This window comes from Somniosus microcephalus, chromosome 2 (assembly GCF_052327205.1).
Source record: "Somniosus microcephalus isolate GS21.2 chromosome 2, FLI_Smic_1.0, whole genome shotgun sequence".
Classification (NCBI taxonomy): domain Eukaryota; kingdom Metazoa; phylum Chordata; class Chondrichthyes; order Squaliformes; family Somniosidae; genus Somniosus; species Somniosus microcephalus.
The window spans coordinates 69,891,414-69,911,657 of NC_140988.1; the positions used below are offsets into that span (position 1 = coordinate 69,891,414).

The window sequence follows — 20,244 nt, forward strand, 5'->3', positions numbered from 1 at the left end:
TTGTCCTGTAGCCTGAGGCTTTCCTCCTCGCAATTTACCACCCCACCAATTTTCGTGTCATCTGCAAACTTACTGATCATACCTTTTACATTCTCATCCAAATCATTTATGTAGATCACAAACAGCCAGGGTCCCAGCACCGATCCCTGAGGTACCCCACTGGACACAGGCTTCCAGTCACAAAAGCAACCTTCGACCATCACCCTCTGCCTCCTGCCACTCAGCCAGTTTAGGATCCAACGCGCCAAGGCACCCTGGATCCCATGGGCTCTTACCTTCTTGACCACTCTCCTATGCGGGACTTTGTCAAAAGCTTTACTGAAATCCATGTAAACCACATCCACAGCATTTCCCTCATCCACACACCTAGTCACCCCCTCGAAAAATTCAATCAGATTGGTCAGACATGATTTACCCTTGACAAAGCCATGCTGACTATCCCCGATTAATCCTTGCCTCTCCAAGTGGAGACTAATTTTGTCCCTCAGAATTTTTTCCAATAATTTCCCTACCACAGATGTTAGGCTCACTGGCCTGTAATTCCCTGGTTTATCCCTGCTACCCTTCTTGAATAATGGTACTACGTTAGCTGTTCTCCAGTCCTCTGGTACATCCCCTGTGGCCAGAGAGGTTCTGAAAATTTGTGTCAGAGCCCCTGCAATCTCCTCCTTTGCCTCACACAACAGCCTGGGATACATCTCGTCCGGGCCTGGGGATTTATCCACTTTTTGGCCTGCTAAAACCGCTAGTACCTCCTCCCTCTCGATGCTAATATGTTCAAGTATGTCACAGTCCCCTTGCCCGATTTCTATGTCTACATCATCTTTCTCCATAGTGAACACAGATGCAAAAAATTCATTTAAAACCCCGCCTACATCATCTGGCTCTACACACAGATTGCCACTTTGGTCCCTAATGGGCCCTACCCTTTCCCTGGTTATCCTCTTGCCCTTAATATACTTATAAAACATCTTAGGATTTTCCTTTATTTTGCTCGCCAGTGTTATTTCATGGCCCCTCCTTGCCCTCCTAATTTCTTTTTTAAGTATGCCCCTGCACTTTTTATACTCCTCTAGGGCTTCCTCCGTCTTTAGTCTTTTGTAACTGCCAAAAGCCCTTTGACTGCTGTGATTATCTCTCTGCCGAGGTGTGATAAATGGCAGTTGGAAAGGTTACCTGTAAACATCTGACATGATTCTCTGACTATATAAGCTGTGTCTTTATGCATTTCTCCACTTCACCTGAAGAAAGAGCAGCGCTCCGAAAGCTTGTGATTTCAAATAAAGCTGTTGGACTATAACCTGGTGTCGTGTGACTTCTTACATTTGTCCACCCCAGTCCAACTCCGGCATCTCCACACCAAGAAGTTAAGAGCCCATGGGATCCAGGGCAATTTGGCACATTGGATCCAAAAGTGGCTTGGTGGCAGGAGGCAGAGAGTGATGGTCGAAGGTTTTTTCTGTGACTGGAAGCCTGTGTCCAGTGGTGTACCGCAGGGATCGGTGCTGGGTCCTTTGCTGTTTGTAGTGTACATTAATGATTTAGATATGAATGTAGGAGGTAGGATCAGTACGTTCGCAGATGACACGAAAATTGGTGGAGTGGTAAGTAGCGAGGAGGGAAGCCTCAGGCTACAGGATGATATAGACGGGTTGGTTAGATGGGCAGAATAGTGGCAAATGGAATTTAACCCTGAAAAGTGTGAGGTGATGCATTTTGGGAGGACTAACAAGGCAAGGGAATACGCAATGAATGGTAGGACCCTAGGAAGGACAGAGGATCAGAGGGACCTTGGTGTGCATGTACATAGATCCCTGAAGGCAGCAGGGCATGTCGATAAGTTGGTTAAAAAGGCTTATGGGATACTTGCCTTCATTAGCCGAGGCATAGAATATAAGAGCAGGGAGGTTATGATGGATCTGTACAAAACATTATTTAGGCCACATCTGGAATACTGTGTGCCGTTCTGGTCGCCACACTATTGGAGGGATGTGATTGCATTGGAGAGGGTGCAGAGGAGATTCACCAGGGTGTTACCTGGGCTGAAGCACTTCAGCTATGAAGAAAGACTGCACAGGCTGGGGTTGTTTTCCTTAGAGCAGAGAAGGCTGAGAGGGGACCTGATTGAGGTGTACAAAATTATGAGGGGCATAGATAGGGTAGATAGAAAGGAACTTTTCCCCTTTGTAGAGGGGTCAATAACCAGGGGGCATAATTTCAAGGTAAGGGGCTGGAGGTTTAGAGGGGATTTGAGGAAAAACTTTTTAACCCAGAGGGTGGTTGGAATCTGGAACTCACTGCCTGAAAGTGTGGTAGAGGCAGAATCCCTCAACATTCAAGAAGCATTTAGATGAGCACTTGAAACGTCATAGCATTCAAGGCTGCGGACCAAGTGCTGGAAAATGGGATTAGAATAGACAGGGCCTGATGGCCAGCGCGGACACGATGGGCCGAGTGGCCTCTTTCTGTGCTGTATATCTCTATGATTCTAGGATCCTTTACTGTGAGATCATTTATTAATTCTGTCTCATTACATAGTACAGGAAACTCTCAATTTACCGGCACCTAAATAACCGGAAATCTCTGTTAACCGGCAAAATTCAGGAGTAGGTTCAGGTAACTTTTCCTTCATATTAGTGGCCGTTCCTGGATCTGTGGCTGTGTAACCGGGGATCTTGTGGCTGGGGTTCCTGCACCTGTTGCTAAGCAACAGGGAAGCCTGGATTTGTTGCTGTGTACGGAGCTCTCGTACCTTTTACTATACCTCTCTGTAATCCGGACTTTTTGATAAACCGGCACCACGCCGGTCCCATCGGTGCCAGATAAAAAAGAGTTTCCTGTACCAGATCCGAGAGAGCCTGCTCCCTGGTTGGTTCCATTACATACTGTTCTAGGTAAACATCCTGGATGCGCTCTATGAACTCCTCCTCCAGGCTACCATGGCCAATTTGATTTGTCCAATCAATATGGAGATTAAAATCACCCATGATTATTACAGTACCTTTTTTACAGGCCTCCATTATTTGTTGATTTATATTCTGTCCAACAGCATTGCTACTGTTCAGGGGCCCGTAGACTACGCCCACAAGAGACTTTTTCCCTTTATTTTTTTTTATCTCCACTCAAACCAATTCTACATCCTGCTCTTCTGAGCCAATATCACTTCTCACCACTGCACTGTTCCCATCTTTTACCAACAAAGCCACCCCACCTCCCTTTCCTTTCTTTCTATCCTTCCGAATTATCATATACCCTGGAATATTCAGTTCCCAGCCCTGGTCGCCTTGCAACCACGTCTCTGTAATGGCGATCAGATCATACCCATTTGTATCTATTTGTGCCGTCAACTCATTTATCTTGTTACGAATGCTGCGTGCATTCAGATATAGAGCTTTTAACTTTGTCTTTGTACTATTTTTCCTTGTTTTGGCCTTTTTTTCTGTTACACTCTTACTTTTAAACATTCTGTCCCTTCCTGTCACACTCTGGTTATTATTTCCCCCATCTCTAGCCTGCTCTATTGCTTTCTCATTTCTCATTGACTTTTTATTTTCCCGCTCACCTGGATCCTCCCCCCCACTATTTAGTTTAAAGCCCTCTCTACAGCCTTAGTTATTTGATTTGCCAGGACTCTAGCCCCAGCATGGTTCAAGTGAAGCCCATCCAAATGGAACAGCTCCCTCTTATCCCAGTACTGGTGCCTGTGCCCCACAAAGTGAAACCCATTTCTCCCACACCAGTCTTTGAGCCACTCGTTCATTTCTCTGATCTTATTTACCCAATGCAAATTCGCTCGTGGCTCAGGTAGTAATCCAGAGATAATTACCTTTGTGGTTCTGCTTTTTAATTTAGCCCCTAGCTGCTGATACTCTCTCAGCAGAACCTCTTTCTTTGTCCTACCTATGTCATTGGTACCTACGTGGACCATGACAACTGGATCTTCCCCCTCCCACTCCAAGTTTCTCTTAAGGAGATGTCCTTAACCGTGGCCCGCAGGCAACACAGCCTTCGGGACTCACTCTCTTGGCTGCAGAGAACAGTATCTATCCCCCTCACTATACTGTCCACAATCACTACAACATTTCTTTTTGCTCCCCCCACTTGAATGGCTCCCTGTACCATGGTGCTGTGGTCAGTTTGCTCATCCTCCCTGTAGTCCCTGGCCTCATCCACACAGGGAACAAGAATCTCGTTACTGTTGGACAAGGCCAAGGGCTGAGGCTCCTCCACCACTACCTCCTGGATCCCAATACCTGCCTCACTTGCAGTCACACCCTCCTGTCCCTGACCATAGACCAAATTGGAAGTAATTATTCTAGTGGGTGTGACTGCCTCCTGGAACAGTGTCCAGGTAACGCTCCCCCTCCCTAATGTGTTGCAGTGTCTGAAGCTCGGACTCCAGCTCATCAACTCTGAGCCGAAGTTCCTCGAGCAGCCAACATTTGCTGCAGATGTGATCGCCCTGGACCTCGATGGTGTCCACGAGCTCCCACATGCAACAACAAGAACACATTGCCTGGTCTCCCACCTCAATTAATTAATTAGGTTTTAAATTTGGAACACATATCTTTTAATCTACACCAAGGCACTTAAATTTAAACTCTCAAGTTTGGAAAAAAAGCGAGAAATCGAGTAATACTCACTAGCCAATCACTTACCTGCTTTCTGCTGACGTCACACTTCGATTACTTTTTACTTCTTTACACCTTTATACCTTTGTATCTCGGCTCCCGCTGCTTTTGAACTCTCCTGGGTTTTGGCGCTCTCGCTCTGCTCCCGCTGCTTTTGAACTCTCCTGGGTTTTGGCGCTCTCGCTCTGCTCCCGCTGCTTTTGAACTCTCCTGGGATTTGACGCTTTTGCTCTGCTTCCACTGCCAGCAATTTTAACACAGGTGAGAGATCAGCTAGATGCGAGTATCGGTTGGAGATAGGGCTATAACACCATAGCACCAGTTCTCTGACCCTCACCCCCTGGGCAGCAGTGTGCCTCAGAGTTACCTTTTTAATGTAATGTTTTCCTGCAAGGCCTCATATCTTGAGGATTATGGTCTCGTCATTAGGTTACCCACAATTTGGTGAGCTTTAAAATGGAATCATAGGGGCAAGATGCATTTTAATGCTCATAAAAAAGAACGAATGTTACAAAAATATAAGAAAATCTAATGTCTAAAATCTAATCTACAATGGATATATTGCTGCTTTTCAGAGCTGATGAAGGATTTCCGTAGCACGAAGAAAACTGGGAAAGCGGGGAAGAAGAAACGCACAGTGAATAATTTTACATTCTCGGATGATGATGAGAAACCAAAAAGAGTTTCCTTTGTGAAGAATAGAAGGAAGGATGATGCTGAAGTTGATGGTAGTCTGAACACCACAGAAAAAACAGTAGAAGACGGTCTTGAGAATAGCCAATGGAGCCGACCATCTTTCCTGAAATCCACAAGGAACGACAGATGGGAAGATGAGGACAGTAGGGAGGAGGAAAAAATGCCTGTCCCTCAACCAAGAGAACGCAGAATGAAACGAGTACCATCTACGGGTATCTTATTTTTACATTCGTGACATACACCTAACTTGTGTTTTTTTTATGACATGAAAACATTTTGTGTGGTGAATAATGGTCTCACTATCCAGTTGAGTTACGATTTACACAATTGAAAATGATCAGAAATATGTTATTTTCCTTGTAGCAGTTGATGGTTGTATGGATTGTTCCATAGTTAATTGAAACACTATCTAAGACTCCCTTCATATTACAGTGGTGCCACTGACAGCAGGCCTCACTTTAGTGACAGTACTGCTAGAATAGAAAAACAAGTATACCGCTTTGGATACTGTTGGGGGGGATGACTCACCAGGGGAAGGCAGCAGCAGCCAACTTCCTGGCACTGGGGGTGCTCCTGCTGCCCAGGAAGGGGGGAAAAAGAGTGGGAGAGCAATAGTGGTAGGGGATTCTATAGTAAGGGGAACAGATAGGCGTTTCTGTGGCCGTAGACGTGAATCCAGGATGGTTTGTTGCCTCCCTGGTGCCAGGGTCAAGGATGTCACCGAGCGGCTGCAGGGCATTCTGGAGGGGGAGGGTGAACAGCCAGTGGTCGTGGTCCACATTGGTACCAACGACATAGGTAAAAAGAGGGATGAGGTCCTGCATCAAGAATTTAGGGAGCTAGGTAACAGATTAAAGAGCAGGACCTCAAAGGTTGTAATCTCTGGATTACTCCCAGTGCCACGTTCTAGTAAGTATAGGAATGGGAGGATAGAGCAGATGAATGCGTGGCTAAAGAGTTGGTGTAGGGGGGAGGGTTTTACTTTCCTGGATCACTGGGCCTGCTTCTGGGAAAGGTGGGACTTGTACAAGTCGGACGGGTTGCACCTGAACCAGAGCGGGACAAATATCCTTGCGGGGAGGTTTGCTAGCACTGTTGGGGGGGGTTTAAACTAACTTGGCAGGGGGATGGGATACAGAGGGGAGCTGAAATAGGGGGGGATGTGCTGCCAATTATAGAGAAAAAAACAAGTCAGCTTGGTAGACAGGGCAAATATATAAGGGCAAGGCTGGATGGCATCTATTTTAATGCAAGGAGTCTTGCAAATAAGGTGGATGAACTGAAGGTGTTGATAAACACATGGGAGTATGATATTGTTGCTATCACGGAGACATGGTTGAGGGAAGGGCAAGATTGGCAGCTCAATATTCCGGGGTACAGAATCTTCAGGCGAGACAGAGGGGGAGGTATAAGAGGAGGGGGTGTCGCAATATTAATTAAGGAGTCAATTACTGCAGTAAGGAGGGATGATATATTAGCAGGGTCCTCTAATGAGGCCATATGGGTGGAGCTTAAAAACAAAAAGGGGGCAAGCACTTTGCTGGGAATGTACTATAGGCCTCCAAACAGTCAGGGGGAGATAGAGGAACAGATATGTAGGCAAATCTCAGAGAAATGTGCAAATAATAGGGTAATAATAATGGGGGATTTCAACTTACCCAATATTAACTGGGATAGTCAGAGTGTGAAAGGCTCAGAGGGTGTAGAATTCTTAAAGTGCATCCAGGAGAGCTTTTTGAGCCAGCATGTAGAAAGTCCTACAAGAGAGGCGGCGGTACTGGACCTAATTCTAGGGAATGTGGCCGGCCAAGTGGAAAAAGTGCTAGTAGGTGAGCACTTTGGTGATAGTGACCATAATATGGTAAGATTTAAGGTGGTCATGGAAAAGGACAGGGATGGGTTTAGAATAAAGGTTCTAAATTGGGGGAAGGCCGATTTTAATAGGATAAGGCAGGATCTGGCCAAAATGGACTGGGATCAGCTACTTGTAGGAAAATCCGCATCGGAGCAATGGGAGGCTTTCAGAAGGGAGATTGAGATCATACAATGGCAACATGTTCCCGTAAAGGTCAAGGGTGGTTCCAAAAACCACAGGGAACCTTGGATGTCAGGGGATATACGAGAATGGATTAGGAAAAAAAGGAGGGCTTTTGGTAGATACAAAAGGCTAAAGACGGAGGAAGCCCTAGAGGAGTACAAAAAGTGCAGGGGGATACTTAAAAAAAGAAATTAGGAGATCAAGGAGGGGCCATGAAATAACACTGGCGAGCAAAATAAAGGAAAATCCTAAGATGTTTTATAAGTATATTAAGGGTAAGAGGATAACTAGGGAAAAAATAGGGCCCATTAGGGACAAAAGTGGCAATCTGTGTGTGGAGCCGGAAGATGTAGGAGGGGTTCTAAATGAATTTTTTGCATCTGTTTTCACTATGGAGAAGGACGATGTAGACATAGAAATAGGGCGGGGGGACTGTGATATGCTCGAACATATTAACATCGAGAGGGAGGAGGTATTGGCGGTTTTAGCTGGCCTAAAAATGGATAAATCCCCAGGTCCGGATGAAATGTATCCCAGGCTGCTGTGTGAGGCAAAGGAGGAGATTGCGGGGGCTCTAACACATATATTCAGGACCTCTCTGGCCACAGGGGATGTGCCAGAGGACTGGAGAACCGCTAATGTAGTACCATTATTCAAGAAGGGTAGTAGGGAAAAACCGGGGAACTACAGGCCAGTGAGCCTAACATCAGTGGTAGGAAAATTATTGGAAAAAATCCTGAGGGACAAAATTTGTCTCCACTTGGAGAGGCAAGGATTAATCAGGGATAGTCAACATGGCTTTGTCAAGGGAAGATCATGTCTGACTAATTTGATTGAATTTTTTGAGGGGGTGACTAGGTGTGTGGATGAGGGTAACGCAGTGGATGTGGTATACATGGATTTCAGTAAGGCCTTCGATAAAGTCCCGCACAGGAGACTGGTCAAGAAGGTAAGAGCCCATGGAATCCAGGGTGCCTTGGCACATTGGATACAAAACTGGCTTAGTGGCAGAAGGCAGAGGGTGATGGTCGAAGGTTGTTTTTGTGACTGGAAGCCTGTGGCCAGTGGGGTACCACAGGGATCGGTGCTGGGTCCCTTGCTGTTTGTGGTCTACATTAATGACTTGGATATGAATGTAAAGGGTATGATCAGTAAGTTCGCGGATGATACAAAAATTGGTAGGGTGGTAAATAGCGAGGAGGGTAGCCTCAGTCTGCAGGACGATATAGATGGGTTGGTCAGATGGGCGGAACAGTGGCAAATGGAATTTAACCTGGAAAAGTGCGAGGTGATGCACTTTGGGGGGACTAACAAGGCAAAGGAATACACAATGAATGGAAAGACCCTAGGCAAGACGGAGGGTCAGAGGGATCTGGGTGTGCAAGTACACAGATCCCTGAAGGCGGCGGAACAGGTGGATAAGGTGGTAAAAAAGGCATATGGGATACTTGCCTTCATTAGCCGAGGCATTGAATATAAGAGCAAGGAGGTTATGATGGAGCTGTATAAAACACTGGTTAGGCCACAGCTGGAATACTGTGTGCAGTTCTGGTCGCCACACTACAGGAAGGATGTGATCGCGTTAGAGAGGGTGCAGAGGAGGTTCACCAGGATGTTACCAGGGCTGGGGCGCTTCAGCTATGAAGAGAGACTGGGCAGATTGGGTTTGTTTTCCTTGGAGCAGAGGAGGCTGAGGGTGGGCATGATTGAGGTGTACAAAATTATGAGGGGCATAGATAGGATGGATGCTGAGGAGCTTTTTCCCTTAGTAGAGGGGTCAATAACTAGGGGGCATAGATTCAAGGTAAAGGGCGGGAGGTTTAGAGGGGATTTGAGAAAGAACTTTTTCACCCAGAGGGTGGTTGGAGTCTGGAACTCACTGCCTGAAAGGGTTGTGGAGGCAGAAACCCTCACAACATTTAAGAAGCATTTGGATGTGCACTTGAAATGCCATAGCATACAAGGCTACGGGCCAAATGCTGGAATATGGGATTAGATTAGGCAGGGCTTGATGGCCGGCGCGGACACGATGGGCCGAAGGGCCTCTATCCGTGCTGTATTACTCTATGACTCTATGACTCTATGACTTCAAAAGATGATGTTTTCTGTGCTTATTTTGAGGTAGCAATCTGTTCAATAACAATATAAATGACTGCTAGTGGCTCAGCCTGTTTGTGTAGATATACTTCAATCAGCCTTTATGGATAGCAAGCTGGCTACACTCAGACAGGTGGTATTTACCATTTACATAAATGATTTGGACTCAGAAGTTTCAAAATTTGCAAACAACACTAAATTGGGGGTAAAGTTAATATTGGGGAGGACTGCGACAAAATGCAAGAAGATGTTAATAAACTTGTAGAATGGGCATGTAAATACCAAATTAATTTCAAATAGATAACTATGACATGGTGCATTTTCATAGGAAGAATAATGAGGCCACCTACTCCTTGGAAAATAAGAGCCGGAATGGTATATGGGGTAGAGGAGCAAAGTAATCTAGGGGTACAGGTTCACAAATCCTTAAAAGTAGCAACACAGGTTAACAAGGCCATAAAAAAGGCAAACAAAGCACTGTGGTTAATTTTGAGAGGAATAGACTTAAAAAGCACAGATGTTTTGTTAAACCTGTTGTGTCTGTGTGTTGATAGAGACACTGAAGACAGGAGTTGGTTTGATAGGTGTTTACTAAACAAAGTCTGGAGGGGAACTAACGGATACAATACAATATACAGGCTTATATAGCCCGAGTGGCCATTACCGGCATTACAGTACACATGGGGCTCTTAAAGGCACATACACTACAATTCCTCCCCTTTTAGCTAACCAGTACATAATATTTTAAGTAATTATTAATTACATGTTATAAGAAAAATAATATACACATTGCTGCAGTTAATTAATTATAAGTCAGTCTCTCTGGAGGCTTCCTGACTCGGTCCGGATAACGCCTCAGTGGTGTAGTAGTTTCTGGTGGTGTAGTAGGTTCTTTTGGCAAGGCTGATTCGGCTTGAATGCCAGTGTCGGGTTCCAGTATCACCGGATCGGAGGTAGATATGGGTATCTCTACTTCATCGTTAGGCGTATAGAGTTGTGGTGTCGGTTGTCCCTTTTCGGATGACTCTATGATTTGGTCAGCATGGCGCCTTATTATGCTTTCTCCGATGTCCACGGTATACATCAGTGGTCCTAGTCGTGTGCAGATAGTTCCAGGCTGCCATTTCTCGGTACGGTAGTCCCGGGCCAAAACTTGTTGACCTATCTGGAAGGTTCTAGTTGGCCTTTCATTCATGCCTTGAAATTGCTGGTTCTCCACGTCCCTTCTGATGTTGGGCTTGATCAAATCCAGCCGGCATCTTAGGCTTCTATTGAAGAACATCATGGCGGGAGTTTGGTTTGTAACCATATGTGTTGCATTCCTGTATGCGAACAAGAAGTTATCCACCTTGTGCTGAAGTTTTATGTCTTCATTACCCATGGCCTTTATGGCCTTCTTGAAGGTCTGGACAAACCTTTCAGCCAATCCATTGGTGGCGGGATGGTATGGGGCGGATGTGTAGTGCTTAACCCCATTGTTTTTTTAAGAACTTCCTGAATTCTTTGGACACAAATTGTGGTCCATTATCAGAACAGATCTGTTCCGGCAGCCCATTCCTGGCAAATATGGTCCTTAATACTGTGCTGGTTTTTTCCGTGGTGGTGGAGGACATCTTTATTACCTCCGGCCACTTGGAGTGTGCATCAACCGCGATTAAGAACATTGAGTCCATAAATGGACCAGCAAAGTCGATGTGTACCCTTTGCCAGGGAGATGAGGGCCACTCCCATGGATGTAGAGGGGCTTGGGGTGGAGTGTTTTGGACCTTCTGGCATCCTAGGCAGCTCTTGGTCATTTCTTCTATGTCTCCATCGATACCTGGCCACCATACAAACGCTCTGGCTAGGTTCTTCATTTTCACTCCACCCAGATGCCCCTCGTGAAGCTCCTTTAGCACTTTATCCTGGAGTTTGGGTGGAATCACCACTCTGGATCCACACATCAAGGTTCCTCGGCATACTGACAGCTGTTCTCTTCTTTGCGAGAATGCTGGCAACAGTGGTTCGCCATGTGCTGGCCATCCCTTCACCGTTAAGTCATAGACTCGTGAGAGAGTCGGGTCATTTCTCGTTTCCTTTCAATGGCAGAATTTGTTACTGGTAGACATTCCACTATGGTTGAGTGGAACATCTCCACTGGGTCTACTGTAGGTGCCTCTTCTACCGTTGGCAACGGTAGGCGCGATAAACCGTCAGCATTCCCATGCTGTTTTGATCCTTTGTATTCTATGTTGTATTGGTGTGCCCCTAGAAAAAGGGAGCACCTCTGTAGCCTTTGCGCTGTCATAATGGGAACACCTTTTTTAGGGTTGAATATGGAGATGAGGGGTTGATGGTCAGTCAACAAGGTAAATTTTTGTCCGTGTAGGTAATGGTTGAATTTCTTCACTCCCCATACCAGGCTGAGTGCTTCCCTGTTGATTTGGGCATAGTTACGCTCAGCTGAGTTCAATGAGCGTGACGCAAAAGCTATCGGCCGTTCCGAGCCATCAGGGAATTTATGCGATAATACTGCTCCTATGCCGTAGGCGGATGCATCGCACGCTAGTCTGATTGGCAGTGATGGGTTGTAATGAGCCAAAACTTCTTTGGACGTGATTAAGTCTTTGCATTTATGGAAGGCACGTTTACAGTCTTCGCTCCATTTCCAAATTACTCCTGTTTGTAGCAGTTCATTAAGAGGGTGTGGAAGAGTTGATAAGTTCGGTAAAAATTTATGATAGTAATTTATTAATCCCAGGAACGACCTTAATTGTGAAACATCTTCAGGTGCTGGGGCTTTTATGAACGCTTCAATTTTTTCAGGTGACTTATGCAACCCTTTCTTATTAATTATGTGGCCACAATATAATATTTGATTTTGGAAAAATTCGCACTTGGGGCGATTTGCTCGTAGGCCCCATTCTCTCAGCCTAGTGAGCACCTGCTCCAAATTGGCAAGGTGCTCGTTGTCATTTTCTCCTGTTACAAGGATGTCGTCTAGGTAGCATTGAGTCCCCGGAATCCCTTGGAGGACTTGCTCCATAGCTCTTTGCCAGATTGCTGGAGCGGATGCTACTCCGAAAACCAGTCGATTGTACTGGTACAGACCTTTGTGTGTATTTATCGTGAGAGATTTTTTAGAGGCCTCTTCAACCTCCATCTGTAGATATGCCTGTGCCAAGTCAATTTTGGTGAAACGTTTCCCTCCGGATAGTGAGGCGAAAATATCTTCTGTCCTCGGAAGAGGATACTGTACCGTGTGAAGGACCGGGTTGACAGTCACCTTGAAGTCTCCACAGATGCGAATTTTTCTCTGTTCTTCAGATTTATCATTATTCAATGCTTTCTTCATGACTGGAACGATGGGTGTTGCCCACTCGCTCCAATCTATTTTGGATAATACGCCTGCATTTTCCAAATTCTCCAGCTCTGCCTCGACTGCTGGACGAATTGCGTATGGCACCGGTCTTGCTTTAAAAAACTTGGGAATTGCTGCATCTTCCACTTTTATTGAGGCGGTGATGCCTTTCAAGGTTCCTAATTTCTCTTGAAACACTTCTTTGGCGTTGGCCAAGATGTCTTTTAATCGTTCAGGTATGACGTCATCATCGTTTCTTTTCTTACTGGTCACCGTCAGTGCCTGAATGGAGTGCCAGTCTAAACGTATTTTCCTGATCCATTCACGTCCCAACAGCGGTGGGCCACCATCTTGTAGAATGTATAAATACAACTTTTGTATTTCCTTGCCGTTGTATACAACAGGCACCCTTATTTTTCCTTTGGGGTATACTTTCTGCCCCGTATATGTTTTCAAGATAATGGATGTGTCTTTTAAAGCTATATGCGGAAATAGCCGCTCGTAATCCCGTCGATTTATGACGGTCAGAGCTGATCCTGTATCTAGCTCCATTTTAACTGGGGACCCTGCTATCGTGAGGGTAACCCAAATGGTCTGGTAATCATCTTTGGCAAGTACATTATGTAATTTGAGACAGCTTAGTCTCTTGTTTTCGGAGTCGCTATTGCTCTTCTGGTCTTCGGAGCTACTGTCCGTCATCATTTGTACCTTTCTGTACTTTTCTTTATTGATTTTTTTTTTCCTGTCTGTGGATTTATTTTGTCCAATCTTTCCGCATTGCCTGCATGCTTTGTCCTTGAACCAGCAGTCTCTCTGGTCATGGGTGGATCTGCCACAGCGATAACATCTCTCGAAACCCTGTGTCATTTCATGGGTGCCGAAGTCCTGTGTCTTTTGTTGTATCTCTGCAGCTCCTCTTGCGGCTTCTTCGTATGATACAGCCATACTGAAAGCCTTGTCCAGTGTTAAATCCTTTTCAGAAAGCAGCCTTTTCTGTGTTCCTTCACTTAAGAGACCGCAGACGAATTTGTCTCGAAGATATTCTGCTAGTCCTGCCCCGAATTGGCAGTGTTTTGATGGCTTTCTTAATTCAGTGAGGTAATCAGTGTTATTTTCATTCTTGTGTTGATTTCTCTTGAAGAATTTGAATCGTTCCGCTATCAGCAGCGGTGTTGGGTTTAAGTGCTCCTGTAGGGTATCAACAATTTCTTTAAAATTCTTGTCCTTTGGTTTGACTGGAGTGATTAAATTTCGTAACAGCCCGTATGTCTTTGCGCCCATTAGATTTAGCAGTACTGAAGCTTTTTTTTCATCTTCTATTCCATTTGCAGTGCAATATACCTCCACTCTTTCACATATGTGGTCCAATCCTCTATCTCATTATCAAAAGCATCAATATTGCCCAACTTAGGCATCTTAGAAAAGATATGGCGCTTCCCGCGCTTTTCCCGCCGCTGCTGCCGATGACAACACTGTTTCCCGCGGTTTCCGTTCTATTTTAAAATTTATTTATTTACAGTTGGAGACTCGTTCCCGCCGGACTTTTTCTCTAGGTCTGAACGCCGACCTGCTTGCAGCGCCGGCCGTCTCCTGAGTGCTCCCTCCCCGTCTGTTACTGCTTGCCTCCGCTTTCGCTGCTTGGCCCAGCTGTAGAGCCAGCCGCTGGAGCCCCAGCCTGGCGCCCAGGAAGGATTAGCGCAGTACCTGCCACCAGCTTGGCCAGCTGGTGAAACCACAGCTTCTTCCACTTTCTTGATTCTTCTGGACGCCAGAGGAATCGATGTCCTTGAGGTGCTGCCGAATTGCAGGTAAGTCCGTTTCCACTTCGTCGCCACTGTTGTGTCTGTGTGTTGATAGAGACACCGAAGACAGGAGTTGGTTTGATAGGTGTTTACTAAACAAAGTCTGGAGGGGAACTAACGGATACAATACAATATACAGGCTTATATAGCCCGAGTGGCCATTACCGGCATTACAGTACACATGGGGCTCTTAAAGGCACATACACTACAAAACCCATATATAAAACCTCACTGTGCACAATTCTGGTCTCCATATTGCAAAAAGGATATAGAGGTACTGGAGAAGGTGCAAAAAAGATTGACAAGTATGCTATCAGAACTGAGAGGTTATAACTATAAAGAAAGACTGAACAGGCTGGGGCTCTTTTCTCTAGAATAGAGAAGGGGTGACCAAATAGAGGTCTTTAAAATTATGAAGGGGTTTGATAGGGTCAACATAGGTAAACAAGATGTTTCCACTTGTGGGGGTAGCCAAAACTCGGGGTCATAATTATAAGATTGTCACTAATAGATCCAATAGGGAATTCAGGAGAAATCTCTACCTAGAGAGTGGTTAGAATGTGGAACAATCTACTACATGGAGTAGTTGAGGCGAGCATCATAGATGCATTTAAGGGGAAGCTAGATAAGTACATGAGGGAGAAAGAAATAGAAAGATTTGCTGATAGGGTAAAGTGTTATAAGAACATAAGAATTAGGAGCAGGAGTAGGCCATACGGCCCCTCAAGCCTGCTCCGTCATTCAATAAGATTATGGCTGATCTTCAACCTCAATTCCACTTTCCTGCCCGATCTCTCTATCCCTTGATTCCCCTAGAGTCCAAAAATCTCTCTCAGCTTTGAATATACTCTATGATTCAGCATCCACAGCCCTTTGGGGTAGAGAATTCCAAAGATTCACAACCCTCTGAGTGAAGAAATTCTTCCTCATCTCAGTCCTAAATGGCCAACCCCTTATCCTGAGATTATGCCCCCTACTTCTAGACATGGGAAACAGCCTCTCAGCATCTACCCTGTCACAGAAATCACAGAAACCCCACAGTGCAGATAGAGGCCATTTCGGCCCATCGAGTCTGCACCGACACATATCCCACCACCCGATTCCCGTAACCCCTACACCAACACATATCCCACCCTATCCCTGTAACCCCATGTATTTAATCCCCCTAACACTAAGGGTCAATTTATCATAGCCAATCAACCTAACCCGCACATCTTTGGACTGTGGGAGGAAACCGGAGCACCCGGAGAAAACCCACGCAAACACGGGGAGAATGTGCAAACTCCACACAGACAGTCACCCGAGGCCGGATTCGAACCTGGGTCCCTGGTGCTGTGAGGCAACAGTGCTAACCACTATGCCACCGTGCTGCCCCCCTGAGGGGGATCTGTCAATCCCCCTCAGAATCCTATATGTTTCAATGAGATCACTTCTCATTCTTCTAAACTCCAGAGAGTATAGGCTCAATCTCTCCTCCATAGGACAACCCTCTCATCCCAGGAATCCAATTAACCTTTGTTGCACTGCCTCTAAGGAAAGTATATCCTTCTTCAGGTAAGGAGACCAAATCTGGGCACAGTACTCCAGGTGTGGTCTCACCAAAGCGGTGTACAATTGTAGCAAGACTTCCTTACTCTTATACTCCAACCCCCTTGCAATAAAGGTCAACATGCCATTTGCCTTCCTAATTGTTTGCTGTATCTATATGCTTAACTCTGTGTTTCCTCTATGAAGACACCTCAATCTCTCTGAATACCAACATTTAAAAGTTTCTCACCATTTAAAAAAAAAAATTCAGTTTTTCTATTCCTCCTACCAAAGTGAAGAACCTCACATTTCTCCACATTATACTCTATCTGCCACCTTATTGCCCACTCACTTAACCTGCCTATATCCCTCTGCAGGCTCTTTTTGTCCTCCTCACATAATACTTTCCCACCTAGCTTTGTATCGTCAGCAAACTTGGATACATTACACTCGTTCCCTTCATCTAAGTCATTAATATAAATTCTAAATAATTTAACGGCACCCCACTAGTTACAGCCTGCCAACCTGAAAATGACCTGTTCATCCCTACTCTCTGTTTTCTGTCCATTAGCCAATCCTCTATCCATGCTAATATATTACCCTCAACCCTATGAGCCCTTATCTTGCATAACAACCTTTTATGTGGCACCTTATCGAATGACTTTTGGAACCTATCCTGCTAGTTACATCCTTAAAAACTAATAAGTTGGTTAAACACGATTTCCTTTTCATAAAACCATGTTGACTCTGCCTAATCATATTATGATTTTCTAAATGTCCTGTTACAACTTCATTAATAATGGATAGCAGCAATTTTGCGACAACTGATGTCAGGCTAACTGGCCTGTAGTTTCCTGTTTTCTCTCTCCCTCCTTTCTTGATTAGCGGGGTTACATTTGCTACTGTCCAATCCTGGGACCATTCTAGAATATAGGGAATTTTGGAAGATCACAACCAATGCATCCACTATCACCGCAGCCACCTCTTATAGAATCCTAGGATGTAGGCCATCAGATCCAGGGGATTTGTCAGCTTTTAGTCCCATTAGTTTCTCCAGTACTTTTTTTGTACTGATCTTAATTACTTTAAGTTCTTCACTCTCAATAGCCCTTGGTTCCCCACTATTTTTGGTATGTTTTTGTGTGTTCTACTGTGAAGACAGACATAAATAAAATAATTGTTTAAAGTCTCTGCCATTTCCTTATTCGTCATTATAATTTCTCCTGTCTCCAGCTCTAAGGGACCAACGCTTACTTTTGCTACTCTCTTCCTTTTTACATACATGTAGAAGATCTTACAATCTGTAAGGGGTGGTGTGTGTGGTCAGCTTCACCTCTGACTCCGAGCAGTTCGAATCGCTCCCACTCCTTTGGTTCTAGACTTTGGACTTATTTGGGGGTTGTAATGAAATTGCAACAGATACCTGAGTTGGTCAAAAGAATTGAGATTTTTATTTTGAGACAGCAAAATATACAATACAATAAATCTTATACTCTAAAAGGGGGGAACACTTCGGAATATGCGAGGGAGAATTACAATAAACTAAATACCTTACCCTCCCAACCCCACTATCCTAACTAGGTTGAATTCCAGAGGACCAGGAAATGCTCACCAAACGACTTTCTTGACAGATTGTAGAGGTTTGCGATTTCGGGGTTCTCTTTAGTTGTGGCGGTTGGGGCCCGCCGCACCCCGGATGTGGTGGAAGGCTGCACCTGCGTTGGGTTGTCAGTCTTCGCCTGTCCGCTGATGCGGTTAGATGCGTAGTTGGATTTATCAGGTGAGCACCCAATTTTCTTTGGTTAGGTATAGTTTTTAGAGTCTTTTGTGTCAAATCTTACCCAGGGGTAAGTCAGACTAGCCTGTAGAGTGGAAACCAGTTTATGATTTTTCAATTTCTCGGTGGTTGGTTTCTTGTTGGTCGCGGTGGTCCAATATTACCTGGTTGGTGGTAATATTGTTAGTTGTTGGTTTCTTGAGGCCTTTGGTTGGCGCGATTTCCTTTTCCTTCCGTTTCGTTCTTTCTTCAAGTCTCCGATCCTCCGACTGAGTACGGTGATATCTTTTCTGAACCGTACTTTCTCTCCTGTACTGAACTTGAGCCTTCTTTCTGATCTGATCTCATCTTGTCTCACTGAACAGGCAGGCCTCAATTATACTGTTTTGAGGCCTGGCTTATCTGACTGCCAAATCTCTGGTTCTTTGTTAATTTTGGTGGGCTCGTTAATTTTAATGTTTCAATTCTCATCAAGTTTCGGGGATGGTCCCATCTATTTTTAATTGGCTTTTAACTGGTTTCGGGATTGCCTTGAAATCAGTTTTAAATGTGTAAAGTATTTTGGAAATCTTTCTGATTGGTTTTTAACTGTTGTTTGATTGTCTTTTCCTGCTGGGGCCAGGTTCTCCTTTGTTGACTGTTGGCGTGTATTGTATTATTCATGTTCTTAATGGCCCTGTAAGTTTCGGTGGGAATAGTCTTTTCTGGGGGCTTATTGTCTTTATGTAGAATGGCTGGGATGGCCCAGAACATTCCCAGACGATCTGGCCTTTCCAATACTCAAACTGTCTGTATTTCGGGGGCCCATCCCACCTCCTTTTGTCACAGCTTTTTCCACAGGCCTGAACATGCCTTTTAAACTAGCCAAATCTTCCTGGGGTTTGATTTTTGGTCCCCTTTGGCCCAATATTCTTTTAAAACAGTCCAATATCTCTTTTCTTACTTTGGGGGAATTTGTATAATTTTGCGAGCTTTACAAGTCTGTTTTTATATTTCTTGCTAGTTTACTCTCATAATATATTTCCTTTTTATCACTTTTTTGGTCATCATTTGCTGGTTTCTAAAGCTCTCCCAATCCTCAGGCTTGCTACTATTCTTCGCAACATTATAACTCTCTTCTTTTAATCTAATACAATCCTTAACTTATTTAGATAGCCACGGATGGATCATTTTTCAAGTGGAGTTTTTATTTCTCAATGGAAAGCATATTCGTTGAGAATTTTGGAATATTTCTTTAAATGTTTGCCACTGCATTTCTACTGTCATACCTTTTAATCTCATTTCCCAATCTACGTTAGCCAACTTGTCCCTCATACCTATGTGATTGGCTTCATTTAACTTTAAGACTCTAGTTTGGGACTTAGAATTCACATTGGGTTTGAGAGTGAAATACTTATCATATGAACACTCTTCCCCAGAGGATCCTTTTCTATGAGATTACTAATTAACCCTGTCTCATTGCGCAATACAAGATTTAAAATAGCCTGTTCCCTGGTTGGTTCCACGACGTATTGTTCCAGGAAATTGTCTCGAATGCATTCCATGAACTAGGCCTCCAGACTACCTTTGCCAATTTGATTTGCCCAGTCTATATGAAGATGAAAGTCACCCAGAATTATTGCATTACCTTTGTTACAAGCTCCTATTATTTCTTGATTAATACTGAGTCCAACGGTATAGCTACTGTTAGGGGGCCTACTACACCAGTGCTTTCTGCCCATGTTATTTCTTATCTCCACGCATACTGTTTCTTCTTCCTGATCATCTGAGCCAAGATCCTTTCTCATTACTATGCTAATTCATCCGATATTATCAGGGCTGAGAGGGTCGTGGATAGCACGTTTAGCGAGTTGTTCACGCCTCAGGGTAGGGCTGCACAGGGGGTGACCATCAGGCGGAGCAACAGAGGCAGGCAGGAAGTGCAGGGAACCCCTGCGGACATCCCCCTTTCAAACAAGTATACCAAGTTGGATACTGTTGAGGGGGATGACTCACCAGGGGAAGGCAGCAGCAGCCAGCTTCCTGGCACCAGGGACGCTTCTGCTGCTCAGAAAGGGAGGAAAAAGAGTGGGAGAGCAATAGTGGTAGGGGATTCTATCGTAAGGGGAACAGATAGGCGTTTCTGTGGCCGCAAACGTGACTCCAGGATGGTTTGTTGCCTCCCTGGGGCCAGGGTCTGGGATGTCACTGAGCGGCTACAGGGCATTCTTAAGGGGGAGGGTGAGCAGGCAGAGGTCGTGGTCCACATTGGGACCAACGACATAGGAAGGAAGGGGGATGAGGTCCTGCATCAAGAATTTAGGGAGCTAGGTAACAGATTAAAGAGCAGGACCTCG

At 44.9% G+C, this 20,244-nt stretch overlaps 1 protein-coding gene across 4 annotated transcripts in view; it reads left to right on the plus strand.

Moving 5' to 3' along the window:
• The window catches only part of map9 (microtubule-associated protein 9), a 528,899-nt gene that overhangs the window by 148,584 nt on the left and 360,071 nt on the right, over positions 1 to 20,244 (plus strand). For all 4 annotated transcript variants that reach the window (XM_086010251.1, XM_086010242.1, XM_086010257.1 and 1 more), the window contains one exon: positions 5,207 to 5,539. In XM_086010251.1, coding sequence (XP_085866377.1) covers positions 5,207 to 5,539 — 333 coding nt within the window. The remainder of the gene's footprint in view (positions 1 to 5,206; positions 5,540 to 20,244) is intronic.